Raw genomic sequence first — 15,583 nt, 5'->3', positions numbered from 1 at the left:
TGGTGGGCAGGGCCGCATCCGGTACTGTGTTTTGGGGTGCTGTGAACTTAGTATGATTTTAGTCAGCCTCTCTGCTAATGGGTGGGGTTGTGTTCCTGTCTTGCTAGTTGTTTGGCATGGGGCATCCAACACTGGAGCTTGCTGGCCGTTGCGTGGAGCTGGATCTCAGTGTTGAGACAGAGATCTCTGGGAGAGCTCTCACCGATTGATATTACATGGTGCAGGGAGGTCTCTGGTGGTCCAATGTCCTAAACTCGGCTCTCCGGCCTCAGAAGCTCAGGCCCGACACCTAGCTGGGGCACCAAGACCCTGTCAGCCACACGGCCAGGTATATGGGGATTTTCTTGTCTTTTGGGAAGTCTGAGGTCTTCTGCCAGCATTCAGTATGTGTCCTGTAGGAGTTGTTCCACATGTAGATGTATTTTTCATGTATTTGTGGAGAGGAAGGGGACCTCCATGTCTTCCTCCTCCGCCATCCTGAAGGTTCTCCAATTCATCCATTTAAGTGTATAACTCAACAGTTTTTTAGTACATTCACAGTTATGCAACGATTACCAAAATCAATTTTGGAACATTTTCATCCCCGCAAAAGAAAACTCCATACTCTTTAGTAATCAATCCCCCATTTCTCCCCAATCCCCCTACCCCTGAAAATGACTACCCTACTTTGTTTCTGTAGATATGCCTCTTCAACACATTTTACATAAATGGATGTGGTCTTTTATGACCGCTTCTTTTACATAGCCTAATGTTTTCAAGGTTCGTCCATGTTGTAAAATGTATCAGTTCGTCCTTCCTTTTTATGGCCAAATAATATCCCAGTATGTGGATATACCACATTTTATTTATCCATTCATCAGTTAATGGACATTCAATGGTTGCTTTTAGATATTATCCCTGTGTCTTGCAAATGAGGATCACAAATATTTTACAATGTTTTGTAGCAATATCATCTCTCTTCAGCTGTCTTCCCTTTTAGACTCTTGAGCAAAAGGTTTCAAACCTATCTTTTCTCTAAGTAATTTGAAATTTACTTCTTTAAAATCTAAGGCACATTTCTCCAGCTATCCAAATTCCCCTTCTTTATCCTTTTCCCAAATATGTAAGAATTCCAGAATAAAAATTTCTCCTGAACAGATAATTCAAAAATTAAACGCTATGCTTTCCATAGAATAAGTCAGGCATATATACATATAAAAGTCTAAAACCTTCTGCAATGACTGGATCTTTCTTCTATATTAGTTCTGAGATGCATATCCACATACAGTGGACCTCTGACCAACACAGGTTGGAACAGCACAGGTCCACTTACATGTGGATTTTTTTCACTAAATATGTACTACAGTGCTCCACAGTATGTGGTTGGTTGAATCTGAGGATGTGGAACCAGGTATATGAGCACCAACTGTAAAGTTATATGGGAGTTTTTTGACCACAGAGAAGGTCAGCGCCTCTAACCACCACATTGTTCAAGGGTCAACTGTACTTAACTTTCATTTATTCAATAAATATATTTTTTAAAACTTCCATGTGACAGTTGATTTGGTTATCTGGCATGGACGCAGGAAGATTAGTAACACATTTTTCTCTTAACTTTTAAGTTGACCACAATTCCATCCTCAGGTTAGCAGATTACTGCATGTACAATGTCATTTCCAAGATACCTTTTTTTTTTTTTTTTGAGATTTTGTTTTTGAATTTTAAACAAGAAATCACACATTAATACTTTTCTGGCACACATCTCACTGCAACAAATCTTGTCAATCCCTAGACAATCCTAATTACTTCAATACATTAAAACTTCAAATTACCTTCATTTCCACAGACAGAACTAGGGGGAAAAAAAAGAGATATCCCAAATCCATATCATGGAGTCTGATCTTAGCTGTGATAACTGTGCCTTCTCCTCTGTCTTTCATCTCCCCTTCGCTAAGCTTCAGCTTCCTGTCTCTACATCTTGGATCACATAAATACCCCTTCTTAAAATACACTCTTCCTTCTCTATATTCATCCAGGACCTATCATTCCATTCCTTCAAGGTTTATCTCAAGTGCCACATTAAAGCACTAAACTCAGTTCCAGGCACACACTTCTAGCATACCACAGTAGAAAGAGCAAGGGATTTGGAATTACTCTTCAGTTTGAAACCAAGCTCTGCAATTTACTACATGACCATAGGGAATTTACTTAGCTTTGCTAAGTCTGTTTCCTCATCTATAAAGGGCATAAAATAATTCAGACTACAATAAGTTTCTTGGAAAGATTAAATGAAACAAATTGGAAACTGCCAAGCACAGTTATCAGCAAATAATAAAATATGTGTTAATACTTTTTTCTCCACAAAGCCTTATTTGTCCACCCAAGCTTAGTGATCATTCTGTTCTAAAGCACAAATAATGAATCAGAACTATCTTGAACATGAAACAAAAGGCCTACCTCTCAGATTGTGCAGGCTATCAGCACTAACCAATATGATCATCCAGAATGTTTAATTTCATCGTATATTGCTTGTTGACTTGCAGATTTAAGCCTATCTCAAAAATAGAAATTGTTCTAAACAGAATCTCCATTTTTGCTTTATCAAAGCAAGAATTCACTACCAATGAAGACCCTGCAAAGAGAAAGCCGCAAAAAGAGGCTCTTCCCTTACCTTGTGGGTTATCCATTCTCGTCCATACTGATACACATTGTTAGCCGCGGAATTAAGGGCTCTTTGGACTACCTGAGCCTCAGGAAGCCAACTAATTTAAAATAAACAAAGAAAAAAATGAAAAACTAATATAGTGCACTGCACCAAACTCTTGGAACTTAATTTTTTAAACACCGATTAACTGACATCACACACTTACAAATGTAATAATCTTATAGTATAATAATATGAACAGGAAATTTGGATCTCTAAATAGAGATGTGACTTGGGAGAAATTAAGAGCTTTTAAATTACTCCCGTATTTATAGATTCATTAGTGGTTTGAAGAGACTGTTGAATATTTTCAGTTACATGGTACTACATTCTAGGGGAAAATTATAACCTGTATTAGTATTCAAAAGTGTGAAATTCAGAGGTATCTGAATAGATCCTTAATGACTAACAAACATCTATTAGGTCTGATAAAAAAAAATCTTGCTGGCTGCTGTGAAAACACTTTGCCATTGTATTCATGCAGGTGTCCGAAGAGCAACAGATAAAGAGGAGCTGCTGTGAGGCCAAGTCAAAGGCTTTGGCTCAGTCCAGACCTCCTCACAACCAGTGCCCTCTAGGAGACATGGGGCCAGAAACAACCTGAGCAACCTTTGCTGGGACAAACTGGGACACACCTTGGTCTTATACCAACCACGGCCTCTAAACTGAGCTTCTTGCTTCAGATATTTACTACATCAGCCAATCACTAACTCTCCTAGCCTCAGTCAAAAGGTATCCCTCAGGTGAAACCAAGCTCCTACAATTAGGACTGGCCTACCCTCATCTTCCTGGGTCAAGATTAATCTCTATCACACTATGACCTACCAAGAGAACAGCCCCAATTAAAAACAGCTTCATCTACTGGGTTCCTCCCAAGTAAGGGCAGGGCTAAGTGACGTTCAGTACCATCGTAGTGCCATCTCCTAATGCAGGTCCTGAGAATCAGCAGGCTTGAGACTAGTGAGTAGTAAGTAGAAAATGAGTTCTAGACTAACAATACTGTCCAGGGAAAGAATTAAGAGGTGTTCCAACTTCAACTTCATTTTCTCTGAAGCTCTACTAGGCTGATCCTACCCTAAGTCTTTCTAATTTATACTTCAGCTCACCAAGCACATCCCCAGGAAGTCGAGGTACCTATGTAGGGCACACAAAATGTGTACCACACTGGGAGAAAGTATATCTAATCAATTCTTAACTGTATCACCTCCACTAAGAGCACCCACGTGAATTTCCCACGAGGTCAACTGCCATCTTCAGGACAAGAATCCACTGAGTACTGAGATTTGCAAGAAACTATTCATTCACGACCACCCCCCGAATCTGCTGCAAAAGAATCAGACCTCCCACAAATTACTGGAGTCTAAATAGCTTTTAAATTCTTTCCTGCATAGAATATTATTCAGCAATAAAAAGGAACTTGCTATTGCTACATACAACATCTTCAGTGGACTTCAAGGGAATTATGCTAAGTGAAAAAAGCGAACCTCACAAGGCTGCATACTCTATGATTAGATTTATGTATCATTCATCAAACAACAATATTACAGATACGGAGAACAAAATACTGGTTGCCAAGGGTTAGGAATATGTTGGAGGAGGAGGTAGAGGGTAGGTGTGGCTAAAAGGGGTAGCATGAGGGAGCCCTGTGGTGATGGAACAGTTCTGTATCTTGACATGGTGTTGATAGCTAACGGGAAGCATGATAAAACTGCAGAGAACACATATAATATACACGCACATATACATACACAAGTGCATGTAAAACTAGTGAAATGTTGATTTCCTGGTTTTGTTACTGTATAGTTATACAAGATGACAACAACAGTAGAGAAGGTGGGGCAAAGAGTCCAGGGGACCTCCCTATACATTTCTTTGCAAGTCCCTGTGAACTTTATAATTATTCCCACATTTAAAAACAAAAACAACTGGGCTTCCCTGGTGGCGCAGTGGTTGAAAGTCCGCCTGCCGATGCAGGGGACACGGGTTCGTGCCCCGGTCCAGGAAGATCCCACATGCCGCGGAGCGGCTGGGCCTGTGAGCCATGGCCGCTGGGCCTGCGCGTCCGGAGCCTGTGCTCCGCAACGGGCGAGGCCACAACAGTGAGAGGCCCGCATACCGCAAAAAAAAAAAAAAAAAAAAAAAACAACAAACTTTCTGAACTACTCTGATCTGGGGCTCCCCAGTTTGTGTGTGCCTTCAAAACAATAGTAGAGATAGTACTGTTACAATTGAAAGCCAGTACAGAAGGGCTCTGGACTTATTTCCACTACAGAAGAATGACCACCAAAGAAAAAGAGCCCTCTTCTAAGGAGATAATTAAGGCTGCCGATTTTTTAACTTCACTCCAGATCACTCTCCTGAACTGTACACCAACATAACCAATAGCCTACTAGATGCCTCTGTTGACACTTACCATAAACACCTCAAACTCATCAGGTAAAAAGTAAGTGAATTAGTTTTCCCACCATATCTGCTTCTCTGTTTCCTATCTTGGTGAATCCACCATTATCCACTAAGTTCCAAAGCTTGAAACATTAGAGTCACGCTAGGTTTCGTTTTCCTATAGCCAATTAATCACCAACTGACCCCCTTAAGATCTTACAAATCTGTCTGTCCTGTTCATTCCACAACAACGGTCCACAATTAAAGAGCTTTACTGCCTCTCACCTAGTTTTACCCTAGCTTTTAACTGGTCTAAGAGGCTCAAGTCTTGGAACACCTTCCACCTTTTCTCCACAGCACAGAGGGAGACTGTTACAGAATAAAATCTGATCAATGTTACTTCTTATATCCTTCACTAAGACAATGAACATACCTATCACTCTCAGAAGTTTCCCTGCGCCCCTCTGTACTCCCTCCCTGGAACCCACCCCTATCCACACACAGCCACTGATCTATCTGTCACTAGATTAGTGTTTTCCAGAACTTAACATAAATGGACTCATCATATAGACTCTCTTCTGCTTGACTTCTTTCATGCACCATAATTATTCTGAGATTCATCCACGTTGCCGCATGAACTGACAGTTCATTTTTGTTTAATGCTAAGTATTATTCCCTTGAATGGATATACTACAGTTTGTAACTAATCAGAAATATTGAGAACAAGCACTGAGTATGCTCTGGGTAATAGGAGATAAGTGGGTAGAAATATAACAGAAATCCTTCTGAGAATATTTAAATATGATTCTAAACCAAGTTCAAGGAATGTCCTGAGCAGGTTTTATATAAAGAAATAAAGTCAAGTCAAAGGAAAAAACCAAGTTAAATCTCAATTTATAATCTTAAAACTGGCAGAGTATTTCCTAAAATAAATTAGTGACCACCCTGGCATTAGTAAAAAAGGTCATGTAATTTGTCATCAAGTTCAATTAGGTGAACAGCATAGTCCAGCTGAACACTCTCCACAAAGACATAAAAACCCTCTCACAGAAGCCAAATTAAACAAGTACACAAAGAGATCCTCTAAGACAGGGGTTAGCAGATTTCTTCTGTAAAGGGCCAGAATGTAAATAAATATTTTAGGCTTTTCGGAACATATAATCTGTATCACAACTACTCAATTCTGTCTGCCTTTGTAGCCCCAAAACAGCTACAGACAACATGTAAATGAATGGGTATAGGTTGTTCCAATAAATCTCTATAAGAACAGGTGGCTGGATTTGGCCCTGAGCCACAGTTTGCAACCCTGCCGCAAAAACGATACAATATGGGAACACTGCTGACTGTGCCATGGGGGACTGTCACAAATTCCTTAGCTTTTGATCCTGCATCCTCATCTGTGAAATGGGGATAATCTCTTCAACCTACTGAGGAACACATAACACAATGTAGGTGAAAGCTTAGTAAGTCACAAACACTGGAAAACTGTGAATCTCAATTCAAATATACAAACTCCCCCCTCCCCACCATCCCATTACATGCTATTCTTATGCAAAAATGACAACATTCATCAAAGCCTTGGCAAATTCTTTTCTCTTCCAAGGTAACTGTATCAATGAAGATCATTTCATGCAAACAGACACAGAACCTTGGCCAACCATCTCTATTTTTGTCAAAACAACATTCTTACTTTGCCCACTCAGGGTGATTTGCTAGAGTTTCATTAATCAAATTGCTTGTGACTTCAATCATATGTACACTCTCTTGATGTACCTGTATTATGGATAAGAAGAGAAAAGAATCTCAATAAAAATTAAACCCAATTTAACATTTATTTTCTACACTATTATTGGAACAATGCTTTTAGAGTCAAGTAATTATACATCTTAGTTTCAATTAACTTAGAGCCCTCCACTGAATAGCCGCTATCCATAATGTCCTAGGACACAAACTATGGGAAATAAATTGTGCAGAACAGCTCCCTATCTTCAAGCTCAACAATGGGGGGAGAAATGTAAATAGATACAAATACTTCCAAATATATACAACATAAATATATAGATATATTTAGTTCACATAAGTGTATGTGTATATAGTGTATGTATGTGTGTGTGTGTATATATATATGCAATATCAACACTACATGGGCTTTAGAATTATAAGGCAATGTGAGACATACAGGGAAATAATCAACCGAGTAAGGTTTGTGAGTAAAGTAACCCAAGAGAAAATGAATCTCAGAATTTATCCCCCTCAAAATGAGGGGGATAAAAAAGGAGAAGCCAATGTCAAGGAACATGTTCTATATGATTTTACTATTTTTAAAAGTATTAAATGGAGATTGGTTCAAGATGGTGGAGTAGAAGGACGTGCACTCACTCCCTCTTGTGAGAGCACTGGAATCACAGCTAACTGTTGAACAATCATCGACAGGAAGACAATGGAACTCACCAAAAAAATCCCCCACATCCAAAGACAAAGAAGAAGCCGCAATGAGATGGTAGGAGGGGCAGAATCACAATAAAATCAAATCCCATAACCACTGGGTGGGTGACTCACAAACTGGAGAACAATTATACCACAGAAGTCCACCCACCAGAGTGAAGGTTCTTCACCCCATGTCAAGATTCCCAACCTGAGGGTCCAGCAACGGAAGGAGGAATTCCCAGAGAACCAGACTTTGAAGGCTAGCGGGATTTGATTGCAGGATTTGGAAAGGACTGGGGGAAACAGAGACTCCACTCTTGGAAGGTACACACAAAGTAGTGTGCTCATCAGGATCCAGGAGAAAGCACAGTGACCCCATAGAAGACTGAACCAGACCTATCTGCTAGTGTTGGAGGGTCTCCTACAGAGGCAGGGGGTGGCTGTGGCTCACTAAGGGTACAAGGACACTGGTAGCAGAAGCTCTGGGAAGTACTCCTTGGTACCCCTCCCAGAGTCTGCCATTGGCCCCACCAAAGAGCCCGGTAGGCTCCAGTGCTGGGTCGCCTCAGGCCAAACAACCAACAGGGAGGGAACCCAACCCCACCCATGAGTAGACAATCAGATTAAAGTTTTACTCAGCTCAGCCTGCCAGTGCAACACCCAGCTCTATCCACCACCACTCCCTCCCATCATGAAGCTTGCACAAGCCTCTTAGATAACCTCATCCACCAGAGGGCAGACAGTAGAAGCAAGAACTACAATCCTGCAGCCTGTGGAAAGAAAACTACAATCACAGGAAGATAGACAAAATGAAAAGGCAGAGGACTATGTACCAGATGAAGGAACAAGATAAAACCACAGAAAAACAACTAAATGAAGTGGAGATAGGCAACCTTCCAGAAAAAGAACACAGAATAATGATAGTGAAGATGATTCAGGACCTTGGAAACAGAATGGAGGCAAAGATCGAGAAGATGCAAGAAACGTTTAACAAGGACCTAGAAGAATTAAAGAACAAACAGAAATGAACAATACAATAACTGAAATGAAAAATACACTAGAAAGAATCAATAGCAGAATAACTGAGGCAGAAGAATGGACCTGGAAGACAGAATGGTGGAATTCACTGCCACGGAACAGAATAAAGGAAAAAGAATGAAAAGAAATGAAGACAGCCTAAGAGACCTCTGGGACAACGTTAAACCCAACAACGTTCGCATTATAGGGGTCCCAGAAGGAGAAGAGAGAGAGAAAGGTCCAGAGAAAATACCTGAAGAGATTATAGTTGAAAACTTCCCTAACATGGGAAAGGAAATAGCCACCCAAGTCCAGGAAGTGCAGAGAGTCCCAGGCAGGAGAAACCCAAGGAGAAACACGCTGAGACACAGAGTAATCAAATTGACAAAAATTAAATACAAAGAAAAATTATTAAAAGCAACAAGGGAAAAATGACAAATAACATACAAGGGAACTCCCATATGCTTAACAGCTGATTTCTCAGCAGAAACTCTACAAGCCAGAAGGGAGTGGCACAATATACTTAGGGTGATGAAAGGGAAAAAACTACAGCCAAGATTACTCTACCTAGCAAGGATCTCATTCAGATTTGACGGAGAAATTAAAACCTTTACAGACAAGCAAAAGCTGAGAGAGTTCAGCACCACCAAACCAGCTTTACAACAAATGCTAAAGGAACTGCTCTTACTGGGAAACACAAGAGAAGAAAAGGACCTACAAAAACAAACCCAAAACAATTAAGAAAACGGTAATAGGAACATACATATCAATAATTACCTTAAATGTAAATGGATTAAATGCTTCAACCAAAAGACACAGCCTTGCTGAATGGATACAAAAACAAGACCCATATACATGCTGTCTACAAGAGACCCACTTCAGACCTAGGGACACATACAGACTGAAAGTGAGGGGATGGAAGAAGATATTCCATGCAAATGGAAATCAGAAGAAAGCTGGAGCAGCAATACTCATGTCAGATAAAATAGACATTAAAATAAAGAATGTTACAAGAGATAAGGAAGGAAACTGCATAATGGTCAAAGGACCAATCCAAGAAGAAGATAAAACAATTATAAATATATCTGCACCCAACATAGGAGTACCTCAGTACATAAGGCAAATGCTAACAGCTATAAAAGAGGAAATCGACAGTAACACAATAATAGTGGGGGACTTTAACACCTCACTTACACCAATGGACAGATCATCCAAACAGAAAATTAATAAGGAAACACAAGCTTTAAATGACACAACAGATCAGACAGATTTAATTGATATTTATAGGACACGCCATCTGAAAACAGCAGATTACACTTTTTTCTCAACTGCACACGGAACATTCTCCAGGATAGATCATATCTTGGGCCACAAATCAAGCCTCGGTAAATTTAAGACAATTGAAATCATAACAAGCAACTTTTCGACCACAATGCTGACATTAGAAATCAATTACAGGGATAAAAACGTAAAAAACACAAACACATGGAGGCTAAACAATACGTTACTAGATAACCAAGAGATCACTGAAGAAATCAAAGAGGAAATCAAAACATACCTAGAAACAAATGACAATGAAAACAGGACAATCCAAAATTTATGGGATGCAGCAAAAGCAGTTCTAAGAGGGAAGTTTATAGCAATACAATCCTACCTCAAGAAACAAGAAAAATTTCAAATAAACAATCTAACCTTACATCTAGAGGAACTAGAGAAAGAAGAACAAACAAAACCCAAAGTTAGCAGAAGGAAAGAAATCATAAAGATCAGAGCAGAAATAAATGAAATAGAAACAAAGAAAACAATAGCAAAGATCAATAAAACTAAAAGCTAGTTCTTTGAAAACAAAATTGATAAACCTTTAGCCAGACTCATCAAGAAAAAGAGGGAGAGGACTCAAATCAATAAAATTAGAAATGAAAAAGGAGAAGTTACAATGGACACCACAGAAATACAAAGCATCATTAAGAGACTTCTATAAGCAACTCTATGCCAGTAAAATGGAAAACCTGGAAGAAATGAATAAATTCTGAGAAAGGTATAACCTTCCAAGACTGAAGCAGGAAATAACAGAAAATATGAACAGACCAATCACAAGTAATGAAATTGAAATTGTGATTAAAAATCTTCCAACAAACAAAAGCCCAGGACCAGATGGCTTCACAGGTGAATTCTATCAATTAGAGAAGAGCTAACAACCATCCTTCTCAAACTCTTCCAAAAATTGCAGAGGAAGGAACACTCCCAAACTCATTCTATGAGGCCACCATAACCCTGATACCAAAACCAGACAAAGATACTATAAAAAAAAAAAAAGAAAATTACAGACCACTATCACTGATGAATATAGATGCAAGAATCCTCAACAAAATACTAGCAAACAGAATCCAACAACGCATTAAAACGATCATACACCATGATCAAGTAGGATTTATCCCAGGGATGCAAGGATTCTTCAATATATGCAAATCAATCAATGTGGTACACCATATTATCAAATTGAAGGATAAAGACCTTCAATCATCTCAATAGATGCAGAAAAAGCTTTTGACAAAATTCAATACACATTTATAATAAAAACTCACCAGAAAGTGGGCATAGAGGGAAACTACCTCAACATAACAAAGGCCATATATGACAAACCCACAGTAAACATCACTCTCAATGATGAAAAATGGAAATCATTTCCTCTAAGATCAGGAACAAAACAAGGATGTCCACTCTCACCACTATTATTTAACGTAGTTCTGGAAGTCCTAGCCACAGCAATCAGAGAAGAAAAAGAAATAAAAGGAATACAAATTGGAAGAGTAAAACTGTCACTGTTTGCAGATGACATGATACTATACATAAAGAATCCTAAAGATGCTACCAGAAAACTACTAGAGCTAATCAATGAATTTGGTAAAGTTGCAGGATATAAAATTAATACACAGAAATCTCTTGCATTCCTATACACTAACAATGAAAGATCAGAGAGAAATTAAGGAAACAATCCAATTCACCATCACAACAAAAAGAATAAAATACCTAGGAATAAACCTACCTAAGGAAGTAAAAGACCTGTACTCAGAAAACTATAAGACACTGATGAAAGAAATCAAAGGTGACACAAACAGATGGAGAGATATACCATGTTCTTGGATTAGAAGAAGCAACACTGTGAAAATGACTCTACTACCCAAAGCAATCTACAGATTCAATGCAATCCCTATCAAATTACCAATGGCATGTTTTAGAGAACTAGAACAAAAAAATCTTAAAATTTGTATGGAGACATAAATGACCCTGAATAGCCAAAGCAATCTTGAGAAAGAAACACGGAGCTGGAGGAATCAGACCCCCTGACCTCAGACTATACTCCAAAGTTACAGTAATCAAGACAATATGGTAACTGGCACAAAAACAGAAATATAGATCAATGGAACAGCATAGAAAGCCCAGAGATAAACCCACACACCTACAGTCAACTAATCTATGACAAAGGAGGCAAGGATATACAATGGAAAAAAGACAGTCTCTTCAACAGGTGGCACTGGGAAAACTGGACAGCTACATGTAAAAGAATGAAATTAGAACATTCCCTAACACCATACACAAAAATAAACTCAAAATGGATTAAAGACCTAAATGTAAGACCGGACACTATAAAACTCAGAGGAAAACATAGGAAAAACATGCTTTGACATAAATCACAGCAAGATCTTTTTTGACTCACCTCCTAGAGTAATGGAAATAAAAACAAAAATAAACAAATGGGACCTAATGAACCTTAAAAGCTTTTGCACAGCAAAGGAAACTATAAACAAGATGAAAAGACAACCCTCAGAATGGGAGAAAATATTTGCAAACGAATCAATGGACAAAGGATTAATCTCCAAAATACACAAACAGCTCATGCAGCTCAATATTAAAAAAAAAAAACAAAAACCCAGTCAAAAAAATGGGCAGAAGATCTAAATAGACATTTCTCCAAAGAAGACATACAGATGGTCAAGAGGCACTTGAAAAGCTGCTCAACATCACTAATTATTAGAGAAATGCCAATCAAAACTACAATGAGGTATCACCTCACACTGGTTAGAATGGGCATCATCAGAAAATCTACAAACAACAAATGCTGGAGAGGATGTGGAGAAAAGGGAACCCTCCTGCACTGTTGGTGGGAATGTAAATTGATACAGCCACTATGGAGAACAGTATGGAGTTTCCTTAAAAAACTAAAAATAGAACTACCATATGACCCAGGAATCCCACTACTGGGCATATACCCAGAGAAAACCATAATTCAAAAAGACACATACACCCCAATGTTCACTGCAGCACTATTTACAATAGCCAGGTCTTGGAAGCAACCTAAATGCCCACTGACAGACAAATGGATAAAGAAGATGTGGTACATATATACAACGGAATATTACTCAGTCATAAAAGGGAATGAAATTGGGTCATTTGTAGAGATGTGGATGGACCTAGGGACTGTCATACAGAGTGAAATAAGTCAGAAAGAGAAAAACAAATATCGTACATTAACACATATATGTGGAATCTAGAAAAATGGTAAAGATGAATCGGTTTGCAAGGCAGAAATAGAGACACAGATGTAGAGAACAAACGTATGGACACCAAGTGGGGAAGGTGGCGGGGCGGGGGGATGAATTGGGAGATAGGGATTCACATATATACACTAATATGTATAAAATAACTAATAAGAACCTGCTGTATAAGAAAATAAAATAAAATTGAAAAATAAATAAATGTATTAAATGTATTGAGCACATGGTTGATCTTGGTCAGTATTCCATGTTTACTTGAAAAGAACATGATTCTGCTCTTGTCAATTAGATCAAATTGCTTGACAATGTTTTTCAATGTTTTATATCCTTACAAATTTTATATCTACTTATTCTGTCAACTATTCCAAGAAGAGTATTAATGAATCCCCAACTATAATCATTGATTTACCTACTTTTCCTTTTAATTCTGAACATTTTGCTTCATGTATTTTATTTTTTAAGATTTTTTTTTTTTTTTGGCTGCACCAGGTCTTAGTTGCAGCACGTGGGATCTTTTGAGGTATGCAGACTTCTTAGTTGCAGCATGCGAACTCTTAGTTACGGCATGCATGCGGGATCTAGTTCCTTGACCAGGGTTTGAACCTGGGCCCCCTGCAATGGAAGCACAAAGTCTTACCCACTGGACCACACGGGAAGTCCCTGCTTCATGTGTTTTAGAGCTCTAGTGTTAGAACACACATTTGTAATTTTTTTATCTTACTGCAGTATTAACTTATCATTATGAAAAGTCCTCATTTGTCTCCAGTAATATTTGTTTTAACTACATTGTTTGATATTAATATAATCACTCCACATCTCTTATGTTTACAGTTTGCTTCGTATATATTTTTTCATCCTTTTACTATCAATCTTTTTGGTTCTGAATTTAAAGTATATCACTTACAGATACCATTTAGTTGGAACTTGCTTTTTCGTATCCAGTCTGAAAATCTGCCTTTTGTTTAGTTGCCTCATATTTAATATAAGCACTGATATGACTGGACACAGATCTGCCATTTTGCTATCTGCTATCTGTCCCATCTCTACTATTCCTCTTTTATTGCCTTCTTTTGTGGTAAGCAATTATTTTTTTAGTATACTGTTTTATTTCCCCTAAAATTTGCATTATTTAGTAGTTGCTGTTTATCTTAACCTTATCATACCTTTAATTTATCACAAGTTATTTCAAGTTAGTATTGACTTACTTCCAGTAAAATATCTATAGGAAATTCATACCAGTTTAGTTCCATTTCCCAGTCCTCTTCTTCATGCTACGGTTATACATACGTAACTTATCTACATATACTATAAACTCTACAATAGTGTTATAATTTTTCTTTAAATAGGCACATGTTGTCCAAACAAACTGAAGGAGAGGGAAGAATATAACTTTTATATATACTTATATATTTACCAAGTGCTCTTCATTTCTCCCTTTAAGAGTTATTTCTAGAGTAATTTCTCTTCAGTCTGAGGGAACTCCTTTAGCATTTCTTATAGTGCAGGTCTCTTTATTAACAAATTCTCAGTTTCACTTTATCTAGAAACGTTTTTATCTTGCCTTTACTTTTAAAGAACAGTTTCATTGATTATAAAATCTTTAGTTGATCACTTCTTTTTTCCCCAAGACTTTGAACATGTCATTCCAATGCCTCCTCGGATTCACTGTTTATTATGAGAATTAACTCATTGTTTTGTTGTTCTCCAGTGTGTGATGTGTAATTTTTCTCTGGCTTCCTTCAAGATTCTTTTTCTCTCTGTTTGGCTTTTAGTAGCTTGACTATGATGTTTCTAGGTGTGATTTTTTTTGTTTCTGTGTATTTATTCTACTCAAGGTTTGTCAGGCTTCTTGGATCTGTTAATGCTTTTCATGAAACTTGGGAAGTTTTTGACCATTATTTCTTCAAGTAGTTTTCAACTTTTTTTTTCTTCTCACTTTCTCAGATTCCAATTACGTGTCTGTTAGGTTCTAACAGAAACGTTGATATTGTCCCACAGATCTCTGAGGCTCCAATATTTTTAAAATTTTTGTTCTTCAGATTGTATGCTTCTACTGATCTTTCTTCAAATTCACTAGTTTCCTTTTTCTGGATTGCAAATCTGCTGTTGAGCCTATCTAGTGATTTTTCATTTGTTATTGTTCTTTTCAGTTTCAGTTCAGTCTAGGATTTCTATTTGGTTCTGTTTTATAGTCTCCATTTCTCTGTTGAGTCTGCATTTGCTTACTCATTATTAGCATACTTTCCTTTAATTCTTTGAACATATTTACAATAGCAGCTTTGAATTCTTTGTCTGCTAAATCCAACATGTGGACCACTTAAGTGTATAATTCTTTGGGTTTTTTTCCCCTTGAGTCACATTTTTCTGTTTCTTTGTATGTCTAGTAATTTTTGGTTAAAAATTGGATGTAAAAAAATGAGTTGTAGGGACTTCCCTGGTGGTGCAGTGGTTAAGACTCCATGCTCCCAATGCAGGGGACCCAGGTTCAATCCCTGGTCAGGGAACTAGATCTCACATG

At 38.0% G+C, this 15,583-nt stretch overlaps 1 protein-coding gene across 3 annotated transcripts in view; it reads right to left on the bottom strand.

The window, feature by feature from the left end:
* TMEM245 (transmembrane protein 245) overlaps window positions 1-15,583 on the bottom strand; it is a 98,820-nt gene that overhangs the window by 43,380 nt on the left and 39,857 nt on the right. For all 3 annotated transcript variants that reach the window (XM_027105278.1, XM_027105277.1, XM_027105279.1), the window contains exons 8-9: window positions 6,756-6,838; window positions 2,651-2,741 (exon numbers count right to left, since the gene is read on the bottom strand). In XM_027105278.1, coding sequence (XP_026961079.1) covers window positions 2,651-2,741; window positions 6,756-6,838 — 174 coding nt within the window. The remainder of the gene's footprint in view (window positions 1-2,650; window positions 2,742-6,755; window positions 6,839-15,583) is intronic.

The sequence above is a fragment of the Aethalodelphis obliquidens genome, unplaced genomic scaffold, assembly GCF_003676395.1.
Source record: "Aethalodelphis obliquidens isolate GAN/ISIS:26980383/991018 unplaced genomic scaffold, ASM367639v1 scaffold7, whole genome shotgun sequence".
Taxonomy (NCBI): Eukaryota; Metazoa; Chordata; class Mammalia; order Artiodactyla; family Delphinidae; genus Aethalodelphis; species Aethalodelphis obliquidens.
This window is presented reverse-complemented; position numbering and strand designations above follow the sequence as displayed.